The sequence below is a fragment of the Sinohyriopsis cumingii genome, chromosome 3 (genome assembly GCF_028554795.1).
Source record: "Sinohyriopsis cumingii isolate HCF-2022 chromosome 3, ASM2855479v2, whole genome shotgun sequence".
Taxonomy (NCBI): domain Eukaryota; kingdom Metazoa; phylum Mollusca; class Bivalvia; order Unionida; family Unionidae; genus Sinohyriopsis; species Sinohyriopsis cumingii.
The window spans coordinates 143377589-143393485 of NC_142963.1; the positions used below are offsets into that span (position 1 = coordinate 143377589).

Consider the following 15897-nt stretch of genomic DNA (forward strand, 5'->3'; position numbering starts at 1 on the left):
TGGACATGAAATGATACCATATCAACCTGAACCATTTCATGTCCACGAATTAAAACCCTATCTACCGCTCCGGTGGCATAACAGTTAGAGCGTCCGCCTCCGGCCGCGTCATACCGAAGACTCATAAAAATGGTACTAACGGCTGCCTCGTTTGGCGCTCAGCATTAGGTTAGTGTTAGGACTGGTTGGCCTTGTGTCAGAATAATGTGACTGGGTGGGGACATCAAGCTACATGTCTGCGGCACGATGCCATAGTGCTAGACATTACTATAAAACTGCCACACTGCGGACATCGTTGCGATATGACTAAAAAATTGTTAAAGCAAAGTTAAAAATACACACAAACCACCCTATCTTCAGAACACGACACATAATGGCATCAAAGGCAAAGCTAATGAACCGTTATCGCAGTGGCAGTTTCTTAAATACTTTTTACTTATAAGCAATTACGAAAATGTAAATTTTTCATTCCTGTCATTTATAATTAATTACAATTTATAATCTGCTTTGTTCATTTGATGTCATATGGCCCAAAGATATAATGACATAAAATGGGCACATCGTCATGTGTGTTTCAGTTTGTCTTTGTTTTTCTGGGTTTGTCTATCTTGTCTGACAGTCTGTCTCCCATTCTGTTTCACTCCTCATGCATATATTTGTATGCGTGCGTATATATGCATTCGTGTGCTCTCATGTTCCCACCTGACTGGATAAAGTCCAACAGCCGTTCAAGCTCTTCCCTGTTGTATACATGCAGCTCTTGTGATACGGTCTGAAAACGTATTGCCGTTCGAAACCTCCCTAATACCTCCTCTGTCGCCGGTATGAAGTCGAGGTCTGCCTTCTCGCATTGTTTAACTTCATCTCTCCTGACAGCCAGCGTAAACGTTCGCACCACAATTACCAACAAAAAAGTGCAGAAAACGGCGGCAAATGATAATACTATAGTCGTCAGTAGCTTCATTTTGTGTCCAAACCCCAGTGTCAAGTTTATCAGTTAGGGAAATAACTCTAAGGGAAATGATGAGAGAGTTATTCCTCCTGAGTTGTATAGTAGAACATTATCATCTGTTCTAATCCATTAAAATGAACTATGTTCATTATTTTATAATCCGAAGATCCTTTCGCTTACACCGATTGTCAAAGGTTTCACAGTAGTTGCTACTGGAATGCTAAACGGGCCCAGACATTTTTTATTTCTTCATTTTATCTTTAAGTTTTCTCAATTGTGGTCTACATGTTATCGAAGTGTACACTTTGGCAAGGTAGGTTCAGTCTTCCTCTGAATATCAATTCGGACCTGATGTTAATTGCAGTTAATAATTTTAATTGGAATTACCATTTTCCTGAACGTCATCCCTAAAATGTTTGTACATAAAAATATAAAATGTACATTGCATAAAATGTTAAGTAAACTACGCAATTTAGCGTTCTTCAAGGTTTTAAAATGAAAACAAATATTTTGAATAAGTATGGGTGTTCTAATTCAACCAATTAAACTAAATATATCAACAATAATTGTATTATGTATGCGTGAACCCATTTGTCTGTTTAGGTTGATATACGTTTAACACCTTGTGCTATGTGAAGATCAAGTTGAGAAATAATTTTTGTTTGTTTGTTTTTGTTTTAAAATAATGTCTACACATTGGAGCTCAATAGGGTTGTATGATACAGATATGTCACCGAGTTAATGATGTTTGGGATGATATAGTAGTATGTAACATTAAGATTCCGCTTGTGAAGGACCAACATCACTGAATCGTTGTGATGAACGAATTTTATGTGTTGTATTTTTGTATTTTGGTTTCAATATCCAGGGCTCACTAAATTATTATTATTATTATTATTATTATTATTATTATTATTATGATTATTATTATCATTTCTCCGTTGGCCAAAATGGTTAGAGCGTCCGCCTCGGATGAGGGCGATCTTGGGTTTGAATCCCGGCCGAGTCATACCAAAGACTTAAATGATACTATCGGCTGCCTCGGTTGGCGCTCAGCATTAAGAGGTTAGTATTAGGACTGGTCGACCTGGTGTTAGGATAATGTGACTTGGTGGGACAAGTCCTGACTGTTATGTATATTTAATTTGCATTGTTTGTTAGATTTTATTTCATTATATGTTGTGGGTAAACAACAGTGTGTCTAGTTGCTGGCCGTGTCCAGAATTAGTGACAGTTTTATAAACAACTTTTTGTTCTCTGAGTGAGGATCGCTGTCTAAAGGTGGGTCAGCCAAGATTCCGATATGATAATTCTATACAGTAGCGTCACTGGGGTGGTGCGGAGGGTGCGGACCGCACCGAGTGACACCATCTGAAGGGGTGACACCAAAATGACTGTCTATAAAATTTTTGAATTTTTGTGCAGGAAGGGGGTCGATGGAGGTGACACCATGAGTTACCGCACTGGGTGACACCAACCCTAGCGACGACACTGATCATATCTTCACCTTAGCCTATCAAATGATATTTCTGCTTCGGATCTGTGAATTTCATTGGATGCGGCACGCCACGGCATCCAATCAAAATTAAGTTCTTCAAATTTGAATACTGTTCTTACATGATCGAGACAAGCGGAGAACACAGTTTGAATGGAGTGCAATTTTCCAGTGCTGTTCCGTGTTTGCACAAATAAATAAAATACACCTTTAATGGCTTTCCTCAGGTACATAGTCATATTTTCGATGTTAAATTTCCAAAGTATCCTTTTTAGGTCAATTGCCCCCACCATTTCGGCCGACGTACAATGCACCACGCTATTGGTTAGTCGCCTTGTATACTAAGGGCGGCAACTCATGATATCCAATTGATGTCGCTAGGACAAAGCACCACTATATATGTTCGATCCGCCAAGGTGCAGATAGGGTCTTCACATAGTTCTTCTTGGACTACATGATTTCCGTCACGAGCTTTATGCTAGCAAACTTTCTAACCGTTCTAGAACAATGAACTTTTGATCCTCATCCGGGGTTTTGTTTTACGTATTAGCTTGTCATATAACAGATGTTTTTCTCTGAAAATCTGTTGTTCGTGCTTTAATTTCTTGGCAGAATCAGTTGTATTATGTTGTGTCCAGTAATTAGTTTGGGATGGAATTTATTTCTTAAAATTATCTAATTTGAATGATTCTTCATTGGAAATACAGTGTTTATAATAAAGATATATTCTTGGACATAGACTTTCACTGGATTTATCGTGAATGCAAACTTGGATTTATATTAATGTGACTCAACAAACTACTGTTGGTACAATACCACGATACAGGCCACCACAGGCACACCAACACCTTCAGCATAGGATTTAATTTGGATTTCTACTGAAGTTTATTTCGAGTTACGATTATTTGGGACGTCATTCGTAATACCGTAAGTTCCTTTTTATTAATTTACATGTTCATGTTATCTTCAAGGGAAATAAATTATTTGTTAAATTTTACAAAGGTTGTTGCTTTTCCTTGTTTTGTGTTACTGATTTTTATAATCTAGAGTCATAATATAACACTAACTTCTTAATGCCGAGCGCCAAGCGCGGTAGCTGTTAGTACCAATTTTTTAAGTCTTTTATAAGATCAGCCTGGTTCGAACCCGTGACCTCCCGCATCCGAGGCGGACGTTCTAACGCTCTATGGGAATGCATTGTGATCCGAGTTTACAGTTGTGTTTTTTAAATCAGATATTATTCGAGAGGACTTATTTATTCAAAATCTTTGGAATTATTAAAGTGCTCCTTGACTTATCTTTGGAGAGAGAGAGAGAGAGAGAGAGAGAGAGGGAGAGAGAGATTAGTGTGGGGTGATGAGATTGCCCACTGCCAGCATCGTACCGTAGTGACTTTGAACAAATCAAAATTTAGGATATTTTTTATGACTGGTACGAAAATAAACACAGACACACACACACACACACACACACACACACTAACTTCACAAAAGCAATTTGTCATCAGATGGTGCTCAAACTACCGAGACATAATTTTATCATTAATAAGGTATTTATCCCTTTTGAAATGAAAAATTAATTAAAAAAGAAACCCCCACAAAGAAACAAGTATTTACCTTTAAGCTGATGATACTTTAGTCCTTTTTTAAAATTTAATTTTGAAATTCATTCCGCTACCCATACAATTTTTGCTTCAATATGTACAGTGTGTAATTGCACATTTTACGACCGAAGAAAACGGAGAATATGACGATAGAGAAGCTAATAAATGTTTTTAACAAATATATAGTGATCTTGTTCGCGATGCAGTTGCTAATTTCAGCTGTTTAAAAAAAATCCACGTGGCAGTTGACCGCGTGGATTTGTTTACTTTTAGAAGTGAGGCTGTGTTCTGGTTCTTAGTCTGGTTACCTGGTTTAGGTATTGTTACAAGTAGTTAGAATATATAAGAGGAATAAAATAAATTTGGAACCAGACTGAGAAGCGACCAATTTGACAGCATGAGATTGCTCGGTGCACACCAGATAATACGACGATTTTCCACATCCAAGGTAAGTGGAAAGTAGGCTATCAAATTTCACGAGTACAAGGCATCTTGTTTTATCTTTGTTCTCAATAGCATGAAGGACATACTTCGTGAAGACACGTGTTCGAGATTGGGTCCAAGTCATGCGTCGTCTCAAGAAAGAACCGCAGTTCAGAGTTGAGACACTTCGTTTAAAATCTGTGGCTAACATGCAAATTTTAACTGAACATATCATATTTCGTGCGTTCATTTTTAGTCAAAAATGGTTTTATTTCATGTGTTATTATTTTTTTTCATGTGCGTTGAAGCCTGTGTATACAATATGCTATAGCAACAGTACACCGTGTTGGCCCATTTCACAGACCTATTGTTATTACCGGCCAGTCATAACTAGTTTTTTGGTTGTTTGCCAAGTCACTTTTTGCCAATTGTGGTTAATCTAGGTTAATATTTATGATAAAGGTTTATTGTGGTAGTACCTGTAATTTCCTCAGAATGATTATAGTTTAGTTTGCTATCCAGACGGGCTAGGATGATGCAACGGCAATGACGTCATGCCGCTGCCAATAAGGCACACGGCTGCAGATGGTTCTTGTGTTTATGAGTATGTGCCCTTTGTAGACAATCAGACTACAGCTAGACTTTTCTAACTTTGATATATACATTACTGTTGATGTCATATTAAATACTCTTTGTGGGGGATATATGTTAATAGGTACAGTTTGAGAAAATATGCTGCATGAATTGGTAATGACTGCAATGAGATCGTTTTCTTTGATCATCTCCTTACCCTCCCCACCCTATGTTAGATATCTTGACGTTTAGGGCTACGTAATTTTTTAAGTAGAATTTGCTTGAGAAAGAAAATGGATCCTTATTTCACATCTAAAAGTGTATGATATGCATCAGCTAATATAGACTGGATTTATTCATGCTTCATGTCATATAATGGGGCTCTTACTATTTTAGTGACGTGTGTTGCAACAAGAGTGTCATAATAATTCATGAAACAAAAGTAGAGCATTTAGTCTCAAATAGATTATTTAGTATTATTGTTAAACCATATAATAATTGGTTCTTTATTAGCAAAAAACTGAAGTGAAGTGAAGTAATTAAGTAGTAGATTTTAATACAAACTCAAACCAAATTAATGGGTGCCATGACCATGCAAGTCATGAGAGGACATGAGTATACAGGTGAGGGACCAGTGTATAAAGGGCTGCACTGAGTACCCAAAGTTGAGTACATGAAGTTCACAAAGTTGAGTACATGGAGTACCCAAATTTGAGTACATGGAGTACCCAAATTTGAGCACACAGAGTACCCAAAGTTGAGTACATAGAGTACCCAAAGTTGAGTACATGGAGTACCCAAAGTTAGTAAATCTTAGCCTTAACCCACTGGGCTCTGGTGATTTGACCCTGGATATATTATTAGTTTTTTTTATTTTTAAAGAGAAAAAACATTACATTATTTACGGAAGACTATTATAGAAACGTAAATGGATTGTTGTATTGCAAAATCAAAACACTTTTTTGTTACATGTGCTCCCTGCCTCAACATTGCTTCATCGTAACAGTGAACTGGAGGTCAGAATTACTTCAAATTCAATTACAGGTATTATGTATTCCTGCTGTGAATACATGTATAAGTGTGGTCAGAGTAACTTAATTGGAAAATGTCACAGCATTGCTGTATATTTAACTTTTCTTACTCTCCCAGAGATATAAGGCTGTAGAAAAAAATGATATTTTAAAATATGCTGTTAAGTCCATTGATTTTTGCTAATTTTGGCTAATCTCCAGTCCACCAGACAGTTTAGGGAATAGATTTACAGATTAATATATCCAATGATAATATGTTGGAATATAATGTTAGGGTTGTCTGTGCTCATGTAATGTTGCATGCATTAATGCTGATCTATTGAATATGTTCTATAAATAATGGTGATGTCATCTTGTAACAGTTGCAATTCTGTGTAGTTACAAGGTTATGCAGAGGTCATTCTTTGAGTAAGTGTATCAATCAAAGGCATGTATATTTGAATTCAGCACTAAGGACAAGAGTCCCTCAAAGGGACTGATGCTGTACAGTATGAAAAGAATTTCCAAACGTTCAAGCTAAGACCATTTCTTTTTAAACCATCATTGATATGCTTGAGTGACAGCCATATTTTCAGCACCATTTTCAATTTGGACAAACTAGGTACCATTAGAAGCTTTTCTTTGCTGAGAACCTTATGCCAATACTGTATGATTATCCTGTCAGGAAAATTAACAAGAATTTTAGTATGTTTATTGTTGGATGTCTGCATGGCACCATTTCATTTTTGACCATCGAGAGATTACAAGGAGTCTGCTGGTGAAATCTCTGAGTAAATTCTGGTGAAATAGCAATAACAAAATTTCCTAGATGGTGGATGGGATACAAGATATCAGATTTGCATTATTTTCTATTTTTGACCAAGTAGATGCCATAAGAAAGTTTCTGGTGAAAACCCCATGTCAATATGACTTCACATTTAGAAGGAGTAAAAATTAGATTTTCAAGAGGGCTGTTGTGGTGGACATATTTGAGGTCAGATTGGCAGTTTTCATTTATGATCAACTAGATATCATAATTTGTCATCTGTGAAAACCCCAGGTTATTATGATATTCCGTTCAGGGAGAGTAGTGATTGCGAGATTCTCAAGATGGGTGCCATGGTGGTCATATTAGATGTAAACTAGGTATGATTTCATTTAGGACCAAGTAGACATTATAGGAAGACTGCTGATAAAAACCCAATGTAAAATATGTCCTATGAGAAGTACATATCTTTAACAAACGTTTCAAGATGGCTGCTTTGGTGGTCATATTTAATGGCCGATTAGTTAAATTTTCAAGACCAGCTGAAACCATAAGAAGACTTTGGTGAAAACCCCATGTTGATATGACTTTCTATTATGATGAATAGTAATAGCAACAGTTTCAAGATGGCTGATGTGGTGGCAATACTGAATGTTTGATCAGCACCATTTTCATTCAGGTGCAAGTAAACTTGATATGACCAACCATTCAGGTAGAATAGAATTAACAAGATTTTCAAGATGTCTGAGTGGATGTAGGAACAACCAGACATCATAACAAGTCTTGTGTTGAAAACTGAATTTAAAAATATATGACTCGCCACAGTAATGTTTCCAGCATTTTCAAAACGGCTGCCATTGTGGCTGAAACGTGTTAAAAAAGGACTGTAAACATTTACATGACCATTGGAACAATGATATTAAACAGGATTAATTCACTTTGATGCCAGCACTGGGAATTTATGGCAAATGTTAATCGTTTTTATTAAAATAATGACATGAAAGTAAAGTTTTTTTCATTTAGTCTGAAAATGAATATTTTTTGTTGGCAATCTAAATCACTTGACAAGATTTACCTGTTTACCTTCTCTTCCATGAGACATTTGACAGGACAATGAATGCCTCAACAAAACATCAAGACGAGGTGTGCTGGGCAATATGGCCCTGCTCATTGTTCTAATGTAGTGAAGATTCCATAAATGGCACTAAAATGTTGTCATGATGAAAGCAAGAATGAGACTTAAACTTCCATGTCCAGCTGAGTTGAATCTGTCTTGTAAATTTCCATAAGCATCAGCTGTAAATGTAGCCCCGATAAAAAACAAAACAATGTGTGTTTAGATGATTACACTGTTTAAAAGTAATTAAACTGGCATCAACCATTGTGATAATCCTCATGGTGGTTTAGGGCAAGTAACTATAACAAATTTGTGCTAACTGATGGATGGACATCAAAATGACAGACATTAGGACATCCCGTTGTATTATGTTATGTCCAGTAATTAATTTGGTCTCTGGTCAGTAGAGCTTGCTAGAACTAATTCTTTGGCTGTCCTTTGGCCAAATCCTCTTAGTTTGTTTCTGCATGTGCACCTAACATCACTGTGACTTGACATAGGTCTTGCTACCCAGAATTTGCTTGGATATATCATGCTGTGACTGAATGTTTAAAGTTTGGTCAGAAGTAAAAAAGGAGCAGCAGAACCTGCAATTGCAGAGACAATTGCAGTCATAAGTAATCAGTCTGAGAAATTTCCAGTCATGGAAGACATCTAAGGTAGCTACACTCCACAAAGCAGGGGCAGTAAAAGACAACTTTCAGGCAATTTCTATCCAACCGTTTTAAAATTAAATGAAAAACGTGTTAATGAGTCATTGATAACTCATCTCAGTGTCCAAGACTTGTCCGATCTGGTTTTAGGCAAAAGTGTTTCTGTGAAATAGCACTAATATCAATGATTGACACATGGCTGCTAGCTTTAGATGAAGGGAAGTTAGTTGGGAAGGTTTATTTTTGAAAACCGTTTCACCTTGTTGATCATGAACTTCTCCTAGAAAAATTAAAAATCTACCAATGTAGTGACACATCTCACAAATGGGTTACTTCATACTTGAATGACAAGTTTCAGAATATAACTTTACAAGGACATGCATCTGAAAACAAACAAATAAAATGTGGTATGCCACAGGGCTCTGTACTTGGACCACTTTTGTTTGTTATTTTTATAAACGATCTTCCTTTGCAGATTGGAAATACATTATCAACAACTGATCTGCATGCTCATGATACTACTAACTCTGATGAACACGTCTGCAAATCTGAATTTGAAAATAATCTCTAAATGGTATTAAACAAGCTTAAAATATGGTGCACAGAAAATGGCATGGTTGTAGATACAGATAAAACAAAGGTTTCATTTACAACATATCAAAAATTAGCAAAATTAAAGACAGGTGACTTTTGCAATTTCTATGATAAACTGAAAGTAGTTTCCAAGAAACAACAAATTCTTGAAATTCCTGTTGACAATAATTTTCTTTGGTATGATTATATGGGTCTCATTACAGACAAAACAAAACTGTTATCTTTGGTTATCAAGAAAAATAAAGTATTTCATTCCAAAACACTGCCTTGTTGCTTTTAACCAGAGCTACATTCAACCTCATTTGGACTATTGTAAGATCATATGGGAAAATGTGAATATATCTGTACATATATCTTTGAGGACCTCGAATTAGAATTGTTTGTATCTAATTTAGTTGCTCTCATTAAATAAAGTTATTATTATTATTATTATTATTATTACAAAAGACTTGGCAAGCATTTTCATAATAAAGTACAGTTTGGGTAAACCTGTTGATAGAGTGTAATTACCTGTTGATGGAGTGTAATTACCTGTTGATGGGGTGTAATTACCTGTGGATGGAATATAATAACCTGTAGCAGGAATGCAACAATAGGGAATCAGATTCATTTTAGTAACTTTTGTGTACATGCTGTTCACACCATTTGCTAACATGTGGTAAAAGTCAACCCCCTAAAAGTTTCTTTACATTTCAGATCAGTGCACAGGGACGATCTTAGGGAAAAATCATATTTCACATAAATTACTCAAATCTATGTGAATGTTTTGTTGTTTCTCTTTGACTTTTGCCCTGAAAATATCAAAAGTAACCAATCGTTCTTTTTGAAAGCATTCCACATTTATTCTGAACGGTCATCATTGTCAGAGTTGGACAAAAATATATATTCCTTTAAGTATAGTATATATTCCTTTAAGTATAACATATATTCCTTTAAGTATAGTATATATTCCTTTAAATATAACATATTCCTTTAAGTATAACATATATCCCTTTAAGTATAACCAGAACAACTTATAATGTCTGGTTACATTAAAAGAATGAAATTTGTTATAAAATCAGCTAAATATTAAGTAGTTATTCAATTGACCTTTATATATTTAATTTTCTATCTCAATTACATAGGTTAGCTTCTCGTTATTTACCTTTATTTTGATCTAGATTTGTCAGGTAAGTATCAACTCCATTTCATACCCTTTGTGACCCCCTTATCAGAGTGTTTAATTCAGTACACCTAGTTCAAAACAGTAGGGTATTATATATGAAGGAATGTTTTGCTCAAATTTCATTAGACATGTATTGATCCAATTTTATCATTGGCGAATTGGAACACTCCCCTGCTTGCCATTGGTTGAAATTGTTACACCTTCAATGCTGTTGTCAAGGTCATCAGTGGTATAGCCTGGGTAAAAAGATGGGAAAATGTCCAGAGTTATTGTTTACAAGATGTGTGTGTTCTGAACATATCTGTTAGCTGGATATAATAGAAGATGAAGTGTACTTCATTGTTGACAATTCTTATGCCAGTGGTCAGACTTTTTCCTCTGTCATCCAGCCAGTTGATTACGAGTGAAACCATCTTTCAGTAAAATGAATGACTTAAAATGACAAATTTATATTTATAATTAATGAAAATAATTATGATTAAAAAGATGGCTTTCAGATTATACATATTGAGTGAAACCTTGCTAAACAAGTCAGAACCTAAATCATTTATGATAAAATAGATAACTATGAAAATGTATATTTATTCTTGGTGGGAGTAATGTAATATATATATATATATATATATATATATATATATATATATATATATATATATATATATATCCCAACCAATCTTGGTTCATGATAAATTTATGTATTATTGATCATTATTATTATTTTATTATTAGCAGTATCAGTATGCTGCTAAGATACATGTATTTAGTTTTGCAAACTAGCGAATAAAAAAAATAACAAAATTTAAGAAATACGCTCCATACCTGGATACTCTACCTCATTTGTTTTTATTTGGACATGCTAGTGACAAGAGTTGTTATCTTCTCTTGTAGAGAAATAACAGTGTATGCATTTATCCATACCTGACTCTGCTTATCACTTATTGTCTGATAAAACCAATCTGCTTATCACTTATTGTCTGATAAAACCAATCTGCTTATCACTTATTGTCTGATAAAACCAATCTGCTTATCACTTATTGTCTGATAAAACCAGTCTGCTTATCACTTATTGTCTGATAAAACCAATCTGCTTATCACTTATTGTCTGATAAAAGCAATCTGCTTATCACTTATTGTCTGATAAAACCAGTCTGCTTATCACTTACTGTCTGATAAAACCAGTCTGCTTATCACTTATTGTCTGATAAAACCAGTCTGCTTATCACTTATTGTCTGATAAAACCAGTCTGCTTATTTAAATACACCCTCTTCTGATCAAGAAAACTATAACACTGTAATTGCACTCATTTATACATTTCTATCAATGAAGCACCCTGGGGCTATTGTCAGTAGCACCCTTGTCACCCTGGGGCTATTGTCAGTAGCATATAGACTGTTAGTCCCAGTTTCCTCTGATCCTTCTCACTCCATTTTTGGTACTTCAACATTTATGTCAAAAAGTTGAAAAAGTGCGATGGCCGATTTACCAGTGGGCCTAGCAAGCTTAAATGATGTTACATCAAGTCATAACTTTCCGAAATTGATAAGGAAATATTTTTTTATTTTCTGAGAAATTGCGATTATTATAATTTTACCTGCTACTAGCCATTTGCATTTTTAGTCACATGACTACACAAATCTCGGAACCTACATGTCGGTGACATCAGAGGTCTAATAGCCATATACACCCTTTCCAATATCGTTGTACAAAAATACAAAAAAATTAAATGAAAGTCGCATACTAATTATAAGAGAAGGATACAAAATTCTCAAGATATTCTTCCGAAAACAACCACCAGAAACCTATTGCTGCAATTTGGAGAAAGTTAGATTCATAAAAAAAGAGCTTGTTTTTGTTGTATCATGTGACTACCACATTGACATGTGCTCTCTGCTTGATGAACATAACTTTTTCAGACACCTTTGAGTTTCACTGTATTATGGTAAGTACAATCGATGTTTAATCATCAAGTCAAGTTATATACCTTTATATATACAATGCCTTGCTCATCAAGTAAAATAAGTCTAATCTGCATACTTGGAGCAATCACTGTTGATACGCTTCAGTGGTCTTGGAAGGCAGGGTGAAACCACTCCTTGGTCAAGAAACACTTGGCTGGTGACCCCTAAACTGGGTGACTGCTAGGACACTTTGATTATGTATATATGTATATAATATGATATTTAGTACATGTACATCGGTGAAAACAGTTCGTGATAATCCTGTTTTTGGAATTTTTACCAGTTAACTGAATTCAATTATTTAAGGGATTTGTTAATTAGTGCGTGATTTTGTGGTAAAGAACAATGTATGTGACTTTCAACACATTTCACCATGGGAACAACTTACTCGTGAAAGGAGCTTTCTTTTGCAAAGGCTGCACATAGTGGAATACACTTGCAAATTATTATCTTTTTAGTTGTAAATCCAGATAAAACTATGCTTTTTTTATTGCCCCCCCCCAATAAAAAGTACAAATGCAAAATATATTAAAGACTAAAGTTTGAAACTTGTAGACTGCTAGAGGAGTGTAGATATGATGTTCTGCATTTGAATCGAGAATGATTAAATAGGTGGAACTTAGTTATCTAATGCATTGATTTGGTGCATGATAAATGAATAGTTTTTATTAGGGTTTTCATGACTGATAGCGATTAAATAACAATGTTACCTTGTTGTTATAACTCTAAGGTCTTAAACTAAAAATCAGAAAAGAGCGAAAACCAACAGGTTTTGTAAAATTCAACAAATAATTTATTTCTCTTGGATATAAAGTTAAAATTTTAAAAGGACTTACAGTAGTTTGAATTAAATCTCAGCTAGTCCTAACAATGTTATCACAAGTCCAAATGTATAATGATCCAATTGAATTTCAGTGGTATTCCAAATAAGTTCCAATATTGAATGTGTTGATGTGCCTTTAGTCTCGAACATGGTAATGTGCTAATAGCCTGGAGTGTGATGACATACTATCAGTCTTTTGCGGTATCACAGTAATATAAATCAAATATATTCTTGTCTGGATTGACTATTGACTGTAATTCCAAATTAATATTTCTGTCCAAGAATATTATTGATGAGCACGTTTTACTTCCAGTGAATACTAATTTGAATAAAAAATTCAACTCAAATGAAATACGGAACACAACATTCTATTAAAAGCTAAGATACAGTAATAGAACCAGGATGAGGGTCAAATTTTCATTTCTAGAATATTCCAAGCTGTCAAGAAGAGAATGTATACATGTATTACTAAAGTTGTAATAAGGAACATGGCAAACATCAGGTACACCAGGTTTTGCTATTGTGGATTACCAATGTCCAAAATGATGATTAAGATAAACATGTTTACTTCATTGATGAGAGAAATATTACCTATGTATTATGTTGTTTACAAAATCAGTGTCCCTAGTCATGTACACAGTTAACCTGAGCTTGGACTATGGTCCATTACAAAATACAATTATATGTAAGATATAATCATGGAGAAAAATGCCAACAAGCAATATAGATTAAATATACATAATGTAATGAAATAAGCTCAAAAATTAAACAAATGTGGAGATTTTCACATCAAATAAAAAATTTTCAAGTTAGAATGTTTAACTATTATTTTAATTGATTAGCAAATAAAAAAATTGCATTGGTATAGATAAATTCAAGCAAATATCTTGTGTCAACACTAACTATATTTTTCTGCCAGCCATGGAATTATAGGTGCATGAAAGTGATTAGACAACTGATCTGTCACCATAGCATTCATCACCACACACACAACTCATCAGCATTCATAGCCATGCCCTACTCATCAGCAATCATAGCCATGCCCTTCTCATTAGCATTCATAACCACGCCCTACTCATCAGCAATTATAGCCATTCATAGCCATGCCCTACTCATCAGCATTCATAGCCATGCCCTACTCATCAGCAATCATAGCCATTCATAGCCATGCCCTACTCTTCAGCATTCATAGCCATGCCCTACTCATCAGCATTCATAGCCATGCCCTACTCATTAGCATAACAAATCATATAAAATCAAATTATTTTCTGTTGACACCTTGTGTGGATTATTAATATTTTAGAGCATGCAGAAGAGTTCATGAAATAGTTTCAAAATATATTCAAGTTGTGATGATTTGAATTTTTATATGATACATATTGACAGTTTGGTTGCTGTTGTTGTAGGGTTTAACGCCATTTTTCAGCACACGATAGGCTATACATGGTGGCCAGTATTAATGGTGGAGGAAGAACCTGGGAAAACCCCAGAAAGAACCACCGACCCACGAGAAGCTACTGGCAAGCTGTCTCACATACCCACATTGGCCGATTCCGAGACTCGAACCCATGCAGACAGAGGTGAGATGGCAGTGATCCGTAACGGAGAGCGCTTTAGACCACTTGGCCACTCGGGGCCCCAACAGTTTGGTAGTTTACTGACATTAGGCCTGTAAATTTGTAAAGCTGCCCATGTGTCTATAAATCTGTCAAGCTGCCCATGTGCTTGTAAATCAGTCCAGCTGCCCATGTGCCTGTAATCTGTCAAGCTGTCCATGTGCCTAAAATTTAAGTCAAGCTACCCATATGCTTGTAAATCTGTCAAGCTGCCTATGTACTTGTCAAGCATTTGATGCTCACACCATTGCCAGTTATATTATTGGTTGGTTGTCTATAGATATCAGCATATGTTGGGGTTTAAGTGGTATATAGTAACATGTTAATTAACAACAGGTGAACAGTTAATTAAGCTTCACATCAGTCACTTTATTAGTTTATTTGCAATGTCTAACAGCCAGTCAGATCACAGTAATAAATTTTCTAGATCACTGACAACTTCATACTGACAGAAAAGGGAATCATTATCCATTTTATCATGGGTCCTTGGCTTTGAAGTAAATAAATGAAAATAATCCATCTGTTGTGATTAATATTTGGTAATATGGAGATTATGATTCACTGACAGAAGCAGGGTCAAAGAGGGCAAGGGCACCCTTCATTTTATCCTCTAGTGAACAGGTAGTGGCACATAAAAAATCCTATCATGGTCTTTTAAGTACTTATGCCCATATGACAATGTATACAGAAATTTATATTTTTAGGAGTTATGCCCCTTGATTGCCTCTCCTCCTGACTTTTTTTCTGCAATATAGAGGGCGCTGACCAGTTATTATGTACTTTTGAGAGAGTGATGTATCTAAGGTGAAGTTGTTTGCATTTAAAACATGCACAATGGAGAGAATGTTGGCATACCTCTATGCTACGTTAATGTAATATGGATGATATTTCTTTGGATATTGTAGTTTTGGAAATTGTACATGATTTAAGCACTCTGCTAGCTAAAATAACTGCTCCCTTGTGCTAACAAATCAGCCTGAATTAGTCTAAAGTACACTGTCCATAGCAGCTGTTAAAATAGGGAAAATGAATTTTGCCAGACTAGGCAATACCAGCTTCTGAAAGTGCAATTAATGAATTACCAAATATATAAAAGTCAAGGTTATGAAAAGGACCAAGTGGAGCTAGCACTTTTTTGAAAGGTGCAC

General features: G+C 35.2%; 2 protein-coding genes across 3 annotated transcripts in view; one reads left to right on the forward strand and one right to left on the reverse strand.

Annotated features, from left to right (window-relative positions):
- Positions 1–990, reverse strand: part of LOC149804006 (N-fatty-acyl-amino acid synthase/hydrolase PM20D1.2-like) — a 36178-nt gene extending 35188 nt beyond the window's left edge. Inside the window, exon 1 of the mRNA XM_089953872.1 lies at positions 703–990. Within this exon, the coding sequence (XP_089809998.1) occupies positions 703–964 (262 nt within the window). The 5' untranslated portion in view covers positions 965–990. The remainder of the gene's footprint in view (positions 1–702) is intronic.
- Positions 1–15897, forward strand: part of LOC149804007 (cytosolic 10-formyltetrahydrofolate dehydrogenase-like) — an 88135-nt gene that overhangs the window by 3944 nt on the left and 68294 nt on the right. The window contains exon 1 of one of the 2 annotated variants that reach the window (XM_089953868.1): positions 4427–4498. The exons of the other annotated variant lie outside the window; for it this stretch is intronic. Within the exon in view, the coding sequence (XP_089809994.1) occupies positions 4448–4498 (51 nt within the window). The 5' untranslated portion in view covers positions 4427–4447. Of the gene's footprint in view, positions 1–4426; positions 4499–15897 lie in introns of those variants that run through there. 2 annotated transcript variants of the gene reach the window in all.